The 18,897-nt window shown below is 33.7% G+C and overlaps 2 protein-coding genes across 4 annotated transcripts; one reads left to right on the top strand and one right to left on the bottom strand.

Moving 5' to 3' along the window:
- Positions 1-1,141: 1,141 nt before the first annotated feature.
- LOC106642762 (kallikrein 1-related peptidase-like b4) lies at positions 1,142-5,980 on the top strand. 3 transcript variants are annotated; one of them, XM_089591271.1, is made up of 6 exons: positions 1,142-1,268; positions 3,942-4,216; positions 4,365-4,417; positions 4,547-4,823; positions 4,908-5,196; positions 5,285-5,980. In XM_089591271.1, exons 3-6 carry the CDS (start codon positions 4,375-4,377, stop codon positions 5,609-5,611), a joined length of 936 nt encoding a protein of 311 aa, XP_089447397.1. In that variant the 5' UTR covers positions 1,142-1,268; positions 3,942-4,216; positions 4,365-4,374; the 3' UTR covers positions 5,612-5,980. The 3 variants fall into 3 exon arrangements, with proteins under 3 accessions (XP_089447397.1, XP_089447400.1, XP_014213109.2); XM_089591274.1 differs by having other exon boundaries at positions 1,142-1,355; positions 4,368-4,417; XM_014357623.2 differs by having other exon boundaries at positions 1,142-1,355.
- Positions 5,981-16,648: 10,668 nt separating this feature from the next.
- On the bottom strand, positions 16,649-18,620 carry LOC106646227 (uncharacterized). The gene is made up of 2 exons (XM_089591409.1): positions 18,504-18,620; positions 16,649-18,041 (listed from the first exon to the last, which is right to left on the bottom strand). The coding sequence occupies exon 2, from the start codon at positions 17,943-17,945 to the stop codon at positions 16,803-16,805; it is 1,143 nt and encodes a 380-aa protein (XP_089447535.1). The 5' UTR covers positions 17,946-18,041; positions 18,504-18,620; the 3' UTR covers positions 16,649-16,802.
- Positions 18,621-18,897: the final 277 nt, after the last annotated feature.

Raw genomic sequence — 18,897 nt, 5'->3', positions numbered from 1 at the left:
CTGGGGTAACATGAGAATCATACAGCAACTAGCATGCTAAAATTACAAAAATAGATATTTAATTGTTATAAATAAATTCTCATTAAAATTTTTCAAATCCGTTAAACGGATTATTTTTGATGAATTAAAAAAATTAGATGGCACAAGTATGATCTGAAGTGTTGAAACCTGTGCTCTGGCTGTCGCATAGAGAGACCTACAAAAACAAAAGTGGCAATATATTTTCAGGATTTTATAAATATTATACTTTTATAAGGGATACATTTACTTTCTAAGTAATGCATCACAAATAATGATAATTAAAACGGCGAAGAACAAGAAAAATGGGAATAATTAAAACAATAACTTGTTCATAACATTTAAATGTCTAAATAATTTCGTAATTCGACCATACCAGTTGTTAGATTTTTGCGCTATCCAAGAGAAAAAAAGTAACACTCGAATGATAAATAACGGCGATTTAAAGTAGCTCGTTCGGGTTTTCAATTACTGCTTGGCTTGGGAGAATATTAATTTAGCGCATCGTACTTCTTGATTTTAGACGTACGTAAGATGACGATCCCAAATCCCGGAGTAATTATTTTGTGTATGTGTGACTCGAATACATAAATGCGTTAGTACTGCTACTTATCCCTCTCGCAAAATATTACTTCGGCATTTGGGATGGACATTTTTCGTCCACAATCAAGAAGTAGGTACAGATGTGCCACATCGAGATTTTCCTCAAGATTTTTGATGTAAAGCACTAGGTACTTCAAGATTCATGATGTGTACATGACGCTGCAGCTATTTTTTTATGATATATTGAAGAAAACCATACCTTCAAAATGTGCATATTTTTTGACGCTATTTCGAGGGTCTTAAGAATTTTTAAAACCCTTACGGATAAGGTTGTACTTTTTGCCTTGGTGAAAAACGTATCAATCGTGCCTTGGATGTAAAAATTTACCTTTATTTTATAAATTTAGCCACTTGGAAAGTTGTGCGAAGTTACTTATCATTTTTTTGACTAAATTTGTACATAGTCATTAGTTTTACGAATGTCATTTACTTATCTTCAAAACTATCCAACTATATGACGATAAAGCGCTTGGACTTCCTCTATTATGTTTTCAGTAAGCATTCAGCCGTGTCACAGTAATTTCTACGTTTCATTTTTTAGTTTGAGTTTTACATTAACTGCACCTATTTTAGAAGTACAGTGGAACGACAAGTATGTTATTTCAACAAAGGTTTTTTCACAGACTTATCACAGTTTGAAGTCGAAGGTATAATTTTTCAAGTGTTATTAAATTTACCTGCATGCGTGAGCGTAGAATATTTGAAGCTTTAGATGCTTGTTTTTCGGATAAAAGGTAAGTGCAGTGTAGACTGCCATATTTCGTTACTTTGCTGTAGAAAAAGCTATACCCTGAAAACAATGGTGACATTCACACAACAAAAATAATTGATTAAAATAACGATTTTATTATTTTTTTCGTTTTAACTTTGCTCGGTATACCCTCGTGGATAAGTTGACATGGAGTCAATTAAAAAACTAATTATTTAACCGATCAAATACTCTAGCACGTGGTACTATAAGTGTTGAAACAAAGTGATGACACGCTTTTGAAATTTTAGTGAAGTTTCTTTCGATTCCGCGTAATATTACTATAGGTATGTGAGTGACCTGAGCCACTGGTAGGGGTATACTGTACACGTGTATGAAGTAGTGAAAAAACTCTGAGTCGCAAATGAATGATTACATTTTATATGGTAAGTACATGAAAAATTCTGCCCAATATGAGATGACTACCAAAAATGTTAGATTTTATAACAGTACTTACTTTCATTTTTTCAATTCATACACTAAAAGAAAATTTCCTGGATTCAAAAAAATATTTATCCCTTAGAATAGTATTAAACTTTCTTATTTTGAGAAAATATTAATTTGTGCCTTTATGCGTTTGCTTTGTGCTTAGCGCTTATGCTTGTGGGCTATAGCTTATATACACGCGTTAAAGGCACACGCGTCATGAGCCAATCACGTAGGTTCAAAAAAGGGGGGACACTTCCATCGCCGCTAAGCGTTAGCTCCATGATTTTTCCCTCCGTGTGTTACAATAAATGTTTCCCTGATTTTAAGAATTTTTTTTTGTACACGAAATTTTAACAACACACTTGCATTAAAAATCTATCAATCTATCATGTCGAAACAATTATAACGTATTTCATATAAAATAAAACAAAGCAGCCCAAATCTTCTTAACGTAAATATTTACCTCATCGGTTCAAAAAAGTATTATATGTTAAGCAGAATGTACTTATTCGTGTACTGCTCCGTACATACTGTGTACTGTTTAAATACTCTTGAGCATGTCAAGGAAGATGTTGTTAAAGGATTACTAGATGTTTTAAATATTCCGGGCCTGATTATCACATTAAACATTTTTTTAAATTCATTTCATTTATTTTACTAATTGGAAAGAACGTTGTAAAAAATTTCGATTCACATTGTATCGTTAAGGTAAATTGCCAAAAATATAAGAAAAATATTTTTCTCTTCTTTCGTATGGACAACAAATGATAAAGAGGAAGCTCATTAAAGTTTGAAGTGATACATTACATCATTGTAAAAAGTTTAGCCCACGATTTTACTTAAAATCATAACACCATTGTGAAGTCTCTTAGTTGACAAATCAACTTTAACACTCTTTACCTCAGTTAGTTTTTGTTTTTGTAAAAAATAAAGAAAAGCTTGTCTAATATTAGCAGACTCATTGATTCTTTGGTACTCCTCCTTATTGTAAATATGTACACAATCGGATTATTTTGAGTACATGTCATGGAAATTCAATAAGTTTCAATAAGTTCCTTACAACTTGAATAGATAACATTGGGTACGGATGCTAAGTTGAAATTTGTAGTTATCGGTCGTTAGTCATGGAAAAATTCAAAAAGACTTTACTTTAATACATTGTTTGTTAATTCTCATTTATTATTTCTGCGTATATCTCTTTTTAGGCACGATCAATATATGGGAATACCTTATAATTTCGTCGGGGTGAAAAACTCAAATAATTATAATCTAAATAGGCTCAAATTTTGTTGGTACCTTTGGGTTCAACATCAAAGTTAATGGTTTACATGAGGACAGTTTTTCTTAGACAGAAAATTTTTGCCACTATTTTTACTGCGGTGCTGCACCAAGCAAAAACCAGTTTTTTCACAATAACTTATTTCACGTACATTTTAGACGTTTGCGTTTCAAGACAAAGTTGTGGATCTTTACAAAATACTATGTGTTCAGCTGGTCCAACTTTTTAATGAAAGAAACTCTCACTGTAGTATACTTTTGGACACAATTATTTTAATTTACTATTCTCTTTAGTTTATACCACGACCGTTCCTAACTGAGTGATTCTTCGTAAAATGTACCTGTGTTTTTGCATACATAAATATAAATATCAACACAAATACACATATAAATATAAACATAATTATAAGTATAAATATATATAAGAAAATCCACATAAAATATCCCGTTTTGGTCCCCCATTTAAATAAAAAAAAAATGTTTTTGCGGCACACCTTCAAGATAGGGCTCATTTTACTCATAATGTCAACTGTGAACACGGATTCCAGTGAGGGTCACACCCCTTTTACGCAATTTACGTGTTAAAATTATATCTGTATATGTATTTGATATGTATATATGCATGTGAACCACGGAAAAAGGGTGTTACCCTCTCTGAAACCCGTGTTCAGAATTTTTTCCTCATAGTACATGGCATTACGAGTAAAATAAGCCCGGTTTCAAGGGTGTGCCTTAAAAAAATTTTCTTTATTAAAATGGCGGATAAAAACGGGATATTTTCTTTGGGTTTTCTCAAATACTTGTACATGCATACGACTGAAGGTGGTAGAGTAATCTGCAGTTTTTTAACTTGTCTCCATTCCAGGTTACCGAGACGCAATAAGTAAATACTGATACAAGACTTGCAGTGAGGACACTATCAGGGATATGTCAAGTTTGACTGTCATCATGCCACTTACAAGAGGTAGAAAATTTCATATTTTTGTGTAAGTACACGTTGGGTTGAGGTAGTGTGGCTGTCAATCTTAAACAGTGTCACGCATATCGAAGCATGAAATCAGACTCCAAGTAATGGTCACATAAAGTGATATAAGCCTGAGCAGTTCCTGACCATTCATCGTGACCTAGCCCTGATACAAAGTAAATATATCCTTAGTATATTTTAGCTGGGTTAAAATCTTCAACTTTAGAATGACATAAAATTAAAGTACTTTTGGAGACTACATCATAGAAAATTATAAATATATGTGATATTTTTCCGAGTGTAATAATAGCCATTTTATTTTAGTAGCAACAATATGGTCTACTGCAACATTTTCATAATCATGGTACTACTGAGAGGTGAGTTATGAAAATTTTAACAAATCTCAAAAAATATTAAAATTAACTTAGAACAGATTTTTAATACTATGAAAAAGCTCCGACAGTCGTGAGTGACAAAGCAATTTCAATTATTTATTATTCTTTCAGGTATTGGTGGGTGCTCGTCAAAAGCAAAAATTAATAGAGATCTTAAATTGACAAAAGGCGAAAATTTTCCTTATCATGTGTTTATTACCGGAAGCTCTGGTCATATGTGCAATGGGGTTCTAATTTCTAAAACTTTTGTTTTGACGACTGCTAGTTGTTTAAAAGACAAGAAAAATGTTAACTACTTCATTTTTGCTGACAAGACCCCTTATAATGGATTAATGGAGAACTTCCAAAAAATTCCAGTAAAAAACGTTACCGTTCATAATGATTACAGGTAAGGGTTTTAATTTTTTGTGTAGTATATAGTAATTAGAAATCACTCAAAAGTTTTACTAAATCAACCAATTGATTACCGTAGAAATGAAGAACCATTTCCAAAACACGATATAGCTCTGCTACAACTAAACAGTTCGGTCAGAGTATCGGAATGGGCCTACCCAGTTGAATTACCAAGCTCTCAAAAAACATCCCGTGAATTGTATGGAAGTTTTATTTTGGCAGGGTGGAATGAAAATATTCAAATAGATAGTCTTTCAACTTATAATTTCCTTGTGATGGAACACGACCAATGCAGTAAACATTTAAACAATTACATTTTACCTCAAGATCAATTTTGCACACTTACCAGCAAGTACAGTACATACGATGTGAGTATTATGAAAACCGCTAAGTAACAGATGTTCTTGCACAGAACACATTTTATATATGCATAAATTTTGCCATCTATATGCTTAGTATCCTGGGAGTCCGCTTATTGAGCGCATCACTGGAAAAAAGGACGTGCTTCAAGGCATTACGATCTCTCCGTTTAAAACCGATCGAAAATATCAGGCATTTGTGTTTACCAGAGTGTCAGACTATCTCGACTGGATTAAAGGTACCATTCATCTACAGACGATGCAACCAAAGGGCAACAAGTTTAAATTTAAATACATTACTATAATTGGGGTTGTGTTTATTGTCAGTATTATTATAATTCTGCTGACAATATGTATCTATCGGAAAACATGTACAAAGAAAAAAGTACTTGACGTAAGTGTTGAGACGATAGTACCATTGTAAAAGTAAGAAAATATTATTAATCTTAAAAGCTCTCTAAGCTTAAAAAAGACGAGCCATTTAAATTTCCATCCACAACGGAATGTTATAATTTTTTGAAGATTACAAATTTTTTTTCTGTTGTTCCTCACTTGTGTCTCTCGAATATGCGTTGAAGAAATTGGATGCTTTCATGTTAGTCCAAGAGATAACCGTGAATGCACGTAACTCTTGGTATACTGACTGAAACTTTCACGTTTAATAGTATTTATAATTGTGGTGGCGACACAAAGTGTCAACTGTCTTGACAAAAGTTGACAGAAAGTAGACAAAGTGTTGCATTTGCAGTGTATAAATTGTATTTTCCTAAATTGTGTGTTTCTGAAAAAATTATATTGCTTAGAAAAAAAAAAAAAAAAAAAAAAGATATGGTACGCCTATATTGACTATAGCTATTGTTCGAATAAGAGAATTTATAATCTGTACATGATAAGCAGCCTAATAACGATAGTATAATATAAAACCATTCGAGGTAAAATTTTACGAGATAAAGTAAAACATACGTTCAATAGTGAATATTACAAATGTATGGATTTATTTGTAAAAAATTCTGGAAAAAGTGCAATTACTTATACAGATTTTGAGTACAGGAAACTATTAATATTTTTTTTACAACTCTTTGTTTTTCTCCAAAGTACTCCACAAAATTACAAAAATGTTTTCAACATGCCATCAAAGACTCGCTGTCAGATATAATTATGTTGTTTATCTATAGCTTACTATTTTAGTTGAACTTTTTAATTATTAAACTTAACGGTAGTTTTTGTCGGATGAATGCCATCGTCTCCGGGGCTATTTTGCGGCTCGAAGGACGTAGGGTAGCTGCGGAGCGATAGCGTTTATCTGGCGAATCCTATTTTTCCCATTGACGATGGCACTTGTCCGACGAAAACTATTATTTGTTGTGCAGGAGGTGACTAAATTCTTGTAGAGAAAGAAATGATAAATCATGACACTGTATCTCTAACTCCCGTTCAACTTCATTTTTAACTTCTGTTATTAAAAAAAAATTGTAAATCAACGGTTCGATTCGTGCATGTGAAAAAAAAAAAAAAACAGAAAAACCGTCACAATTGACTTTTGATTAAGGATTAGCTTTCTGATTCGTGAATTCTTATCAAAGTTGACAAAATCTAAAATAGTTACAAAAATTGTCTGTAACTTTCGATTCAAATGTTAATTTTGAACTCTTTGTTTTATACAATATAGTCAATTGAGAGTACAATAAAAACCTGAAACTTATTTTTGAGTTTAACTGTATACTACAATAATTATTTCAACTGCATGCAGTTTTAAGGAAAAGGAGACAAGGATTTTCCGGTAGTGGTCACTCAAACTGATTTGCTTCTATAAGGTATAACATGGTATACCATGGTGGTACCGAATGGTAGGGGGCTGATACTACACATAACAACTCTACACGTTACGCACAAAACGGTTCAGCACATGGTTATCTCAACACAAAATTACTCAACACTATTATTTTCAATTGTGTATGGACATAAATGAGGTATGCACAAGTGTAGAAGCATAATTATATTAAAAAATTTTGTGCAGAGTAAGTTGCATTTTGAATAAGGCCAGCTCCACGCGTAAGTACGTGAACATATTTCTTCGTAAACTTGCTCTTCTATCACACGATGAGTCAGCGTATACAAGACGTGAAGGGTGGGAGACTTTTTCGATTGCAACAAATGAACGCGACGAGGTAAAATTATCGAATAATTCGAGTGTACTCCGCGTAGCAAGTCATATAGGGAATTCCACGTGCGAAGTTGAAAGTGATGTACCTGAAAAGAGCGGAACGACATCGTACAGTGCTATCGTGTATGCGTATATATGTATACGCCACGCTTCACATAATATCCATACGGCATGTAAGTGTGGACGCAAAAGTGAACTTTCTTCTTTTCCAACCGACAGCATCAGCCGCACGTAACTCGTCCAGCCCATCGTGCCAGCAGTGTATATTCGCTTCATGCAGCAATTTGAAACAACGCCACCTGCAGGGGAAAAGTTGTCGATGCTAACTAACAAGAATACACAGAATCTTATAGACAATGATCTTTTACAAGCGTTTATTTCAACAGTAATGTATCTTTAACCACTAAAAGTATTTTTTTGGGTGTTGAGTGTACAAAAATTTTTTTCTTCTTTCATAGTTGTATTTTGTCAACAAGTATTGCAATTTCTCTCGAAGATAAATTTATTTCGTAAAGTAATTTTAAATCACTACATTAAAAAGTAACATTTTTTATGCTCACTCATACATTATATCCATTTCATACAAGAAATTTACTTTTTTTCATAAAATTAGAAAAAAGTAGTATGCTACTAGTAATATGCTACTTGGGACTGAGAAAACTTATTTTAGTGGTTAAATATTTATTATTGTTGAAATAAACACTTGTAATTTATTATTGTCTATCTGATACTGTGTATTCTTGTTAGTTAGCATCGACATCTTTTTCCCTGCAGGTGGCGTTGTTTCAAATTGCTGCACGAAGTGAATAAGTATAGGTACGTAGTGTTGGTTGCTCGCCTTTCTCCTTCCGTCTCGTTCACACAACCAACGCAGCCAAATAATCTCGGTGATTCTGGTTACGGACGTGTTAACGTACATGTATATATATATATATATATATATATTTTTACACGTGTGCATACGAGTCGAGGCGCCCGCACGCCATTGTAAGCATGAATCCGTGATAAGTGTGTCAGTGGGCCTCGGCGAGTTATGTCAATTGCGCTGCCAGGAGAGAGTGAGAGGGAAAAGATTCACTTTCGTCGAGCGTAACTCTCGCGTGCACCACCGTGTACCTATGTATTGGCCAGGTGCAAGTGATGGGAGGGGATAGATGAGTCGACGCCAGCGTACGTAGTGGCGAAAACAGGAAACCTGGGGTACCAAATTACTGTCATTTTGGCTTAATGAAGGAAAGAGTAACAGTATTTCGTCAAATTTACAGATGTTATCATCACATATGCATAAATAGTATCAATATTATGAAATTGCAGTTACACAAATGTAAAAAAATAAACTATGTGGTGCCAAAAACGGTTGTAAAATGTTTAAATGTAACAACATATTTATTAATGAAGCCTCGTTAGTTTCCGATCCAGAGCACTCTCTCAGAAGCAGACGGCAAAAAGAAAGATAAATACGCAAAATAAGACATGATCATTTTGATTTCTATTATTTAAACGTTTATGAAATGTGGGTGTAAGAAAGTGCTGTGTTATTCAGTGTAACAGTCGCGCTAAGACGGATAGAGTAAAATTACATAAATTTCGATGATTATCCAACTGTAAATAAAGGTAATTTTTATGTGCATTGCAACTTAGACAATTTTCAAAATAATCTGAATAAAATGTACATGCAGGTTAACTTTGTAGGGAGCTGAAGTTACCGACCGAGGTCTGCCTTATTACGACGGCACTTGTCAAATTGCTAACTCCATCACTATGAAATTTTGTAACATTGCACACATGACTACTTTTAACCAACTGTTTACCTTTTTTTAAGGCTTCAGAGTTAAAACAAATCGAGTGTGTGATATTCCTAAAGCCTGTTTTTATCATAACATCTATTATCAGGCGAATAAATATACTAATTTTTTGCTAATTAATTGATTATTACTAAAAGTGTGCATCGGTGTATGCTGTTGACGTGTAATGTGGGTTCCCGCGGTTGCATGATTTTGACACCAAGGGTGGCGCTGCATGACATGCACCTGGCCAATACCTATGTGTTTCGTGCTTCACGCTTAACCTTATACTTTTACTATTATTACTGGTGAATGCGGATCTTCCTGTTTTCTTTTTCTCATCTTTAAATGAACGGCGACTTGGAAGCGCGTACGTTGCTATATTCCTTGGGCCAGAACAACTTTTTTACTTTTTTCCCTTTTTTTTTTCAACTAAGAATTTAAATTTTTTGGCAATGTAAAGTGTCATATTTTAAAAATGGTAAGTTGGTAATGGTAATCATTTAGACTTGCATTTCTAATGATTTGTGAAAATTTATATCGTTGTATTGATGTATGATTGAAAAGCTATATTCCAAATCTCTGTAATTTTCTTTTGGATGTAAAATCCAAAAGTTATTGTTGAGCTGTCCATAAAAAACTTTTGACCACGTATTTCATCTACAATGGGACAGGGTACTTAACTTCTTTTCATAGAAGTTGAAATCCTGTCGTTCACTGTGCTCTAAATGCGAAGAAGCCTACGTCTGACCAAATTCGGCTTTGTTCTACTTTGAACGCTGCCGGTAGGTACTTTTTTTTGCCGAATAATGTCTGTACATCTACTCTTGTAAAAATATTTTATTCAAAAATGCTACGATTTTTCAGATTACTTGGCGAAGATCTCGAAGGTCTCTAAATAATCATTGAAGCTGAATTAAGTAGAGCATTCGTAGAGACACTCAAGTTTCAGTAAATAGGTTCACCAGCCACTTTTCAATTATCTTCCTCTACTTCCGTCTTAAAGTAAGAAAAAAAAAACTCTTATTTTCTATTGAAAGCATAGACAAAGCCTGACAATGCCTTCACAGGTGCCTGACTTCCCCTCAATTAGTTCCGTGTGACAAGCAGAACAATTATTTAGGCTTTCGCGCTCTCGACTGGCCCACTCGCATGTGGAAAAAACAAAAAGTGAGCGGCCCGACTATATACGTATAAGCGCGTGCACTGACGGGTTCTCTCTCTATTTCTCCTTATTTTTTCTCTTCACTCATGACAGAAAGGAATAGAAGTAGAGAGGGAGGTAGAAAAAAAACGAAAGTTTTTGTCTTCGTAGCGTAAGCTAGAGGTGTACCTTTGCTGTCTCTATTCGCTGTTGGAAAAAAATATCAAATTTTTTCAAACTTACGTTTCGAAAAAGGAGCAGCTTTTAATCGAGAGAAAAATAAACACTTGCGTGTTTTTTATGATTTATTTGAACCAAAAATTGTCCTAGCCAAATTACATAAAGTGAGAGGAAGATCTTTTGAAAACTGACGCTTTCCTCTTGCTCCAAGAGAGTTAATTGTCAAAATAGAATCTAATTGCCAAAACAATTCAATGTACTATACTAGATGTTTTGAAAGCTTTTTGGAAATGTATAACTTTCGGGACTTATCTTTCCCATGTAATCATATTCAACGTATCGACCGTTCATAAATTATTATTAATTATTAAAAAGTGTATGAATTGACTGAAATACACATTCCCCATCAATAGTTAGACGTTGACCCTAGTTTAACTTTTTCAGAACTTCGAAGGTGAATAAAAAATTTTGTCAAAGCGTTTCATAAATATTTTGGACTCTTCTCACATCAGAAACAGTGTATTTTATGGAACAAAAATTATATCCTTGTAATACAACGCAAAGACTCAGCCAAACCGAAACTCAAAGCAAACCCACGATGACGACGATGACTATGGCTATACAAGTACTATATACACTTTTTTTTTATACTCGTTTTTATATTAGAGTGCTCTACGTCCGGCTCCTTTGATAAGGGCACTACTATAGGCACTTAGCACTTGGGAAAGGGACAAGGAAAGGGATGGGAGGCCTCCCATTACTGGGAGGGGGGTAGGGGGAATTAGGCAATTTTGCTGCGAAGAGGTCGCCTAAACCCTCCTCGAGATGCATTGCGTGGTGAAAAAGCACATGTGAAAAAGCACATGTGAAAAATCACATAGGTACTTGCCCCAAAAGTCGCACTGGCCGGGAATCAAACCACGGTCTCCCGAGTGCCTATCCACGACCTACCGACTGAGCCACCGCGCGCTCATACTATATATACACTTTACAAGCGACGCGTCGAAGGAGCTCGACTGAAAAAGTGAAACTCGCAGCTCGACTGCGTGTAACCTAGAAATGGCTTAGCGGTGCTCAACTACAACTATCTATACGTAGCATCGCCTTCCTGACTCTCTCTCTCTCTCTCTCTCTCTCTCTTCGTCTCGGCTCAGTGCGAGTTCAGTATTACAGCCACGTAATCGCCGCTTTTACCACGGCTACACATTTACATCCATATACATGTACACAAGTAAACGTAGAAATACATATTTATTGTACTTGTGTATATATATGTATAATAAGCACATCCTTTTTTCCTTGTAACAACGCACCTCTAGGCTCTCCTTCTTTTCGCGCTCCATGCTTTTTTCTCCATTTGGCTGTACATATACATATACGCATGGATATTCATGCTCCGTGAGCGCGTTTACATTTGAACAACCGGCTTTCGAACTCTGCTATTTAGCACGTGCTCACTAGACGATTTTTAACTTAACTTTGCTCAGTTACGATGGCTATACTCTACGTCTACCGTCTACGTGTACCTACGCATACTGTTTCTTCTTACGTATCTTTTTAAACGGTTTTATTTATTTCTTACTCCTGTGGGCGATTTTCTTGTTTGATTGGTCCTGCTGATGAACTGCTTGCGATTAGCCCTTGCAATTTTGAAACACGCGTATGCGTATATCTTTCTGTTCTTGTATTTTTTTTCTCTTTTCCTTATATTTACTGCTTTTGTGCATCTCAATGAAGACGAATAGGTACATTATATATTAGTGTTTTGTCGAGACTAAAATACTGTTTCAAAGTTGTACGAATTTTTGTATAACTCTCGTAGTGTGATACGGTCTTGTACTCGTACATTAACGAAAAAAAAATCAAGTATCGTTGACTTTTAACTGATACTTCATGCAAACCTTACGTTCAAGGGATTAAAATAATGACCTTACGTTATCATATACTGATGATACAGCTGTGCATTAATGTACTGAATGTTAGGTTTGTGTGACGTACCCGTCAAAAGTCAATGTTACTGATTTTGTTAACGTACGAGTACAAGGCAATATAATATTACGAGTGTTATACGAAAAATAAGTTGCACCGAAAAACGAATAAAAGCCTCAGAAATTCCTGAAAAAGTATTGATTGAATACATAAAACTTACCAAAACATTATTTTTATTAAAAGGTAAATTGGTGTAATTGGCCTTTATTCGGTTCCACCAAACAAAAGTTCAAGAGATTTTTAAAAAAGTTTTAAATTTCCGACAAAAGTCTACGAAATCTCATTTTTAGCGATTTAAATCGCTCCTCTTTAAACAGCTGTAACTTTTGAACAGAGGAACGAAATTTTTTTTTAATCGATAGGATTTGTTCCTAGCTTTTATTTAATCTGAGTTAGAACACTTTAACTATACAAGCAGCTTATTACTAAAATTTACTTTTACAAAGTACCGTATATCTTTTGATCCAAAATGTTTGTAATAGAATCGCTTTGGATATTTGTTGTGGATAAAATTTGAGGTAGAATTACTATGCAAAATAATTTTTTAACTAACTTTTGTTAGAACGATTCTTTAAGGCACTTTGAGTTTTTTTCGGCAGAATCACCCAGCTGTAGAGTTTCGATGATAACCTGATTTTCTTTGAACTAAATTTGAATCGAATCTTCTACAAAAAAAAAAAAGAATAAAAAAATAAATTTAAAGGATCGAAGAACTAAAGCTATACTGTAAAATACTGAACTTACTACTATGTTTATATATATAAGGATGTCTCCTTTGTTACTGTCCACTTTCCGAGGTACCAAAACGAGTACCAAAAAGTACCAAATTTTATTTTCAAGACACACTTCTCGAATAGTTGTTTTCTTATTCTAGATATCGTAAATAATAAGAAAAATGCCTGTAACACAGAGTTCAAGTAATGGCATATATTTTTTTCATCGTTCTTTGCGAGTTTAACTAAACAAATATTTTGACTGTCTTTACACTTTCTATCGTAACTTTGCTTTAAAGGGCGTAAATAGTAACGATTTTAAATTAAAGTGCTTGAAAAAAAGTTTAACTTCGTTTTTGTAATGTATCGAAAGATTGTCAGCACCAAAAGTTATGAGCATTCAAAACTTGAGACGAAAGTTTAAATTTTACAATTCTTTCGATACAATTCTTTTTTGCATTAAAAAGTTTAAAAAAGAGCATGGCGACCTAAAAAGTATTTGTTTAAAAATTTTTCACATTTTGTAGGATCTGTAAAGCTAAACAAATATTGATTTTGTTCCTGATCCAAAAGTTACAAGCACTTACAGTGTGAAAAATAAAAAAAATGGATCAAGTTGACAATATTTTTAGATCCTACGTGATTCGAATTAAAAATACTTATTATTTTATACGGAGACCATATTTTAGAACGTAAGCAAAACAAAGCGCAGCTTACGTTAATCACATTGTTTTATTAGTACCAGCGATTCGCTATAATTGTTTGTTGTTAAGTAACAAGTGAGATTGTATAAAAAAACGTGAAAGCCATAAGTCACTAGTGTTTGTGTTACAGCTCTTGAGATGGGCTATAATTTCTACATTGAAAATTAAACAGTTGCAGCCAAAAAGTTTCAAAAAACTAAAAGAATTTCAGAATTGTCAAGTATTTTTTTAAAATTTGAATATTGTGTCTCAAGTTTTGAATGCTCATAGCTTTTGATGCTGACCATCTTTTGAGGAATTATAACAAACCCATCGAAGCTTTTATCAAACACTTCATTTTAATCATCAAAGGGACTGTCTATGCCTCGTTAGAGCAAAGTTATGATGGAAAGTGTGAAAACAGCCAAAAAATTAATTTTTAAATTTGATTAAAAATCAAAAAGAACGATGTAAAAGTAAGCCAATACCTAAATACTGTTTTATAGAAATTTTTCTTATTATTTACTCTATACAGAATAAAAAACATTTATTTAATAGGTTTCCCTTAACAATAAAATTTTTTACTTTTTGGCACCTCAAAAATGAAACAGAAAGTCGATTTTCTCAAATATGTATATGGGTGGTTCCACCGTAACTGGCTCAAATGGATTTCAGAGCTCGTACGACATTTTGAAAATAAACTGAAAATGAAAAATTTGACCAAAGCATGTTAAATGTTTAGAATACTTGAATAATTAAAGATTTAACCGATTTCTTATCCCTTTTACGAAGAAAATTGCAAAAACAAATTCAAAATATCAGTTTGGCACCTGTCTAAAACTCAACTGTTCTTTTTAAACAAAAGGATCTTGCAAACTAAAATAAGGAATTTGTGCATCTATACATTATAAACTTTAGTTATCATAGATTACATTTATACTACAATTATATATACTTTTAGCAAATAAGTGAGAACGTATAATGTATTATTTTTGTCCCTCGATTTATATGAGTTTCGTGATAAGCATAGAAATAGCTTTAAGGGGGCTCCTTCGCGAAAGTCCCCAAACAGAGATATATTATTTCTTGTAAATAAAAGTCTACTGAATTTAATGGTGGTCTAAATAATATTTCGAATGGGTCAAAATTTTGAGAAATCCGAGCTCAAAGTTGTAACTATTAGCACGTGTTCCTATGGGGCAGCGTGAAAAACAATTTGTTTTCGTTTATAATAAACCTAAATTAAAAGTCCCAGCAGACTGAATACATACGTTTTGTAGATAAAGTCTTCCTCTGTAATATGTTGTATTAAAAATTGTGGATAAAGGACCATTTTAGCGAGATATTTGTGATGGAAATAAATAAATAGTGTCCGGGAGGTCAGTAGCAGACGTACTTGTTCATGACATATATATACCATATACCTATATATTACATCGCTATACTACACCAACACAGGTGGTCTGGTCTGGTGGTGTACCCTCGCATGCACTAGACTGGTCAAAACAATAATTAATTTTTCGTACAAAGTTAAACTACACACATAAATATAATTTTTCCCACTTCATACGTTATTAAAAATATCATAATGATTTTCAGACACATTTGTTTATTGAAAAACAAAACTTTATTTTTTGTTTGTCTTTGACCTCAGCAGTAGTAGTAGGAGCCCCCTTAAAAACGTGTCATTAAGTTCTGCAAAGTCCCCTTATGGTCAATTTTTAAATCACACGCTGGCACTTGAAAAGTACACTGGCCAATGTCACTGTAAATTAAAAACGCTGGGACTGGCAAGTCAATAATTTCTTGCTTTTCGTGTGTACAAATATTTTGGTCCAAATTCCTCCTCTCGAGTGGCCACTAGGTTCACTAGAACAAGTACGTAAACTGTACTTTCTCATACTATTTGATATTGACAGGAACTGCATAAGTAGAAAAGTCGGAGTTTTTTGTTCACGAAACATCTGAAAGCTCTAAAGCCCGAAATTTCAGTTCCGACTCCTTGAAATTGTTTGATTTGGAAGCAGTGAATTTGTGAATTTGAAGCGGAGTGGCAGAGTACCCAAGAAAAATAAAATTGGAACCGACTATATTTGTTCTACTTTATTAGTTTTATATGGATTTGTATGTATACGGACTGAAAAAGCCTTTTTACTTAACTTTTTGTTTACTACCGTATCAGTTATTAAAGAGATCGGGATTCGGCAAGTAAATGCGTAAACTCTACTTTTAGTTATTTTTCGAAGTAGTGTTTATTTAATGATGGCGATTTACATGGACTTAAATTTAAAGATTTAAAAAGAAATATATAATTATTTAGCTTATCGTTATTTTGTTGTAGATGTTTGAAAAATAAGTTACTTTCTACCATTGTGTTTTTAATTATTAAGAAAAATAGCTCTACCAGCTAATAATTAATAGCCAAACCCTTATTCTCAACAGCAGCTTCTTAAACATTATGGTTTCTAAATGTAACTTTACTACAATTTATTACAATGCCTGCAAAAATATTTTCAAGTTAAGATGTATTTTTCAGATAAATCATCGAAAGCAATTTTCTAAAAATTACATGCAAAAAATAATTGATTAAAATACATTACATGCATACTACATAGTACATATTTAAAGAGACAAAATGTTTTTATACAGATTTTTAAAAGAAATAAAAGTGATTTTTCGTAACATAAATATATATGAATTTATTAAAAAAAAAAAAAAAAAAAAAATTAATAAAACTGAATAAAAATCTCCAACTCTCTAAAAAGTAAGAAAATGTTTCTTAAGCTTTTTTAAAAAGCCTTGAATTTTTTGTTTTTTAGTGTAACAGCACATGTCTTAAGACAATATACTGATATGCTTATTAACATAATACGTGTCAAAACTTCTTGTGGTCAACGTCCTGAACTTCGCACTCGTGCCTCATGATATGACTGGATTGGCTGAAACTTGTTCGACATACTAAGCACTTAAAGTTTTTTCTCTATGGGTTCTCATGTGCCTTTTGAGACTGCTTCGGTGGATATACGGCCTTTGGCAGATGGTACAATTATTATCAAGTATGCCCGTGTGGATGCTCATGTGACTCGTAAGATTCCATTTGTCACGGAAGGATTCTGGACAATCCGAGCATTTGAAGGGTTTCTCCCCCGTGTGGATCCACATGTGCTTTGTGAGATTTCTAGAAGATGTAAAACCTTTTTGACATACTGAACACTCCAAGGGTTTTTTCCCTGTATGGGTCCTCATGTGGGATGTGAGGTTACTAGAAGATTTAAAACCCATTTGACATACCGAGCATTTGAAGGGTTTCTCCCTCGTGTGGATCCACATGTGATTTGTGCGATTACTAGAAGATGTAAAACCTTTATGACATACTGAGCACTTAAAGGGTTTCTCCCCTGTATGGGTCCTCCTGTGGGATGTGAGGTTACTAGAAGATTTAAAACCCATTTGACATACCGAGCACTTGTAAGGACGCTCTCCCGTATGGGTCCGCATGTGCTTCGTGACATCACTAGAAGATGTAAAACCTTTCTGACACACTGAGCATTTAAAGGGTTTTTCCCCAGTGTGAGACCGTATGTGTGTTACAAGATTGATTTTTTTGCTAAACGCTTGAGAACAAGTTGAGCACTCGAAGGGTTTAACCCCCGTGTGTGTTATCATGTGCTTTGTGCGGTCACCAAGAGATATAAAACTTTTTCGACATACTGGGCACTCAAAGGGTTTCTCCCCAGTATGGGTCCGCATGTGCTTCGTGATGTTACTAGAAGATATAAAACCTTTTCGACACACTGGGCACTCAAAGGGTTTCTCCCCTGTATGGGTCCTCATGTGCTCTGTAATGTTACTAGAAGATGTGAAACTTTTATGACATACTGAGCACTCAAAGGGTTTTTCCCCTGTGTGAGTCCGTATGTGTATTATGAGATTAAATTTTCGCCTAAAGGTTTTAGAACAAGTTGAGCACTCGAACGGTTTCTCGCCCGTATGAACAAGTTGGTGCGTTTTAAAATGTGCAACTCTGGTAAAAGTTCTACCGCACACCTCGCAAAGTCTCGTACAGGCATTGTTCAGAGCTCCTCTCATGGTTGGACTCATCTTTCTGGCCCCTGAACACCTTGTAAACAATTTTTACTGGTTTTTTTACTGTAACAGTTGTATGGTGTTAAGGAATTGGATCCACTACTTTCTCACCTACGAATGTAGTAATAAAATTAATTAGTTATTTCAACACAAACTCTAACAAAGAATTGATTCGTTAAATTATTTTCAATTCTCGCTGTTGAACAAACTTTTCTTGTTTTTAATGTTTTTGTAATATAGTGTAAAATTTGATTTAATGTATAATTCATATATTATTTACTAAAGACAAAATCCAAGAAGATTTTCGACAGTTTATATAAGTAAATGCAAAAATTTTCTGTTCGATCAATTGCAATCAAATAAATGTTGTACGATTAGGCCTAAAATCTAAATAACAGCTTAACTCATTGTAACTCTGTAATATAAAATCTAAGAATGTTAAGAAAAAACAATGTTGAAATAAAAAATCCCCATGTCACATCACATATTCTAAGTATGGATTGCATTCAGAGGTTTTATTATTGTGTTTCATAAAATAAAGACTAATAGTTTGAATTTAAATGAAAAACTTACTATTTATGCGTCTAGATTTCAAGTCAACAATTGAAAACAATTATTTCCCTTGTCCAAGTGCACGTTGCATCAAGTCTTATGGTTCAATTTAATCTGCTCTCTAGGTACGTGTTACGTTGTACCTTCACGAACTAACAAATTTATTTTGACTTATTAAAACAGAAACTTGTGTAAATGAATAGACTTTGTACTATTATACTGCATACCACTATAAAGAGAAATATCTACTCACCGTATTAAAATTTTATGTCTCGTGGATACATAAAAAGCGTCGTCGTGTACACTTTAAGACTCAAACTGATATGACAATAGATAAGGTTATTTCCATATCTGCTTGCGATGTTGCGATGAGCAGTAGTAACGTTTGTAGTAGTATAGTAACGACTTTTGTCTG

Source organism: Copidosoma floridanum, unplaced genomic scaffold, assembly GCF_036245765.1.
Source record: "Copidosoma floridanum isolate Cflo_tuat_1 unplaced genomic scaffold, Cflo_Japanese_pri ptg000001l, whole genome shotgun sequence".
In the NCBI taxonomy this organism is placed as follows: Eukaryota; Metazoa; Arthropoda; class Insecta; order Hymenoptera; family Encyrtidae; genus Copidosoma; species Copidosoma floridanum.
The sequence above is the reverse complement of the archived record's forward strand: the minus strand, read 5'-3'. Positions and strand labels throughout refer to the sequence as shown.

Excerpts from the sequence above, each read along its gene's own strand:
- LOC106642762 (XM_089591271.1), top strand. The coding sequence starts at position 4,375 with ATGGTCTACTGCAACATTTTCATAATCATGGTACTACTGAGAG. Across the intron at positions 4,418-4,546 it reads AATCATGGTACTACTGAGAG|GTATTGGTGGGTGCTCGTCA; the intron begins GTGAGTTATGAA and ends TTATTCTTTCAG. Across the intron at positions 4,824-4,907 it reads ACCGTTCATAATGATTACAG|AAATGAAGAACCATTTCCAA; the intron begins GTAAGGGTTTTA and ends TGATTACCGTAG.
- LOC106646227 (XM_089591409.1), bottom strand. The coding sequence starts at position 17,945 with ATGAGTCCAACCATGAGAGGAGCTCTGAACAATGCCTGTACGAGACTT.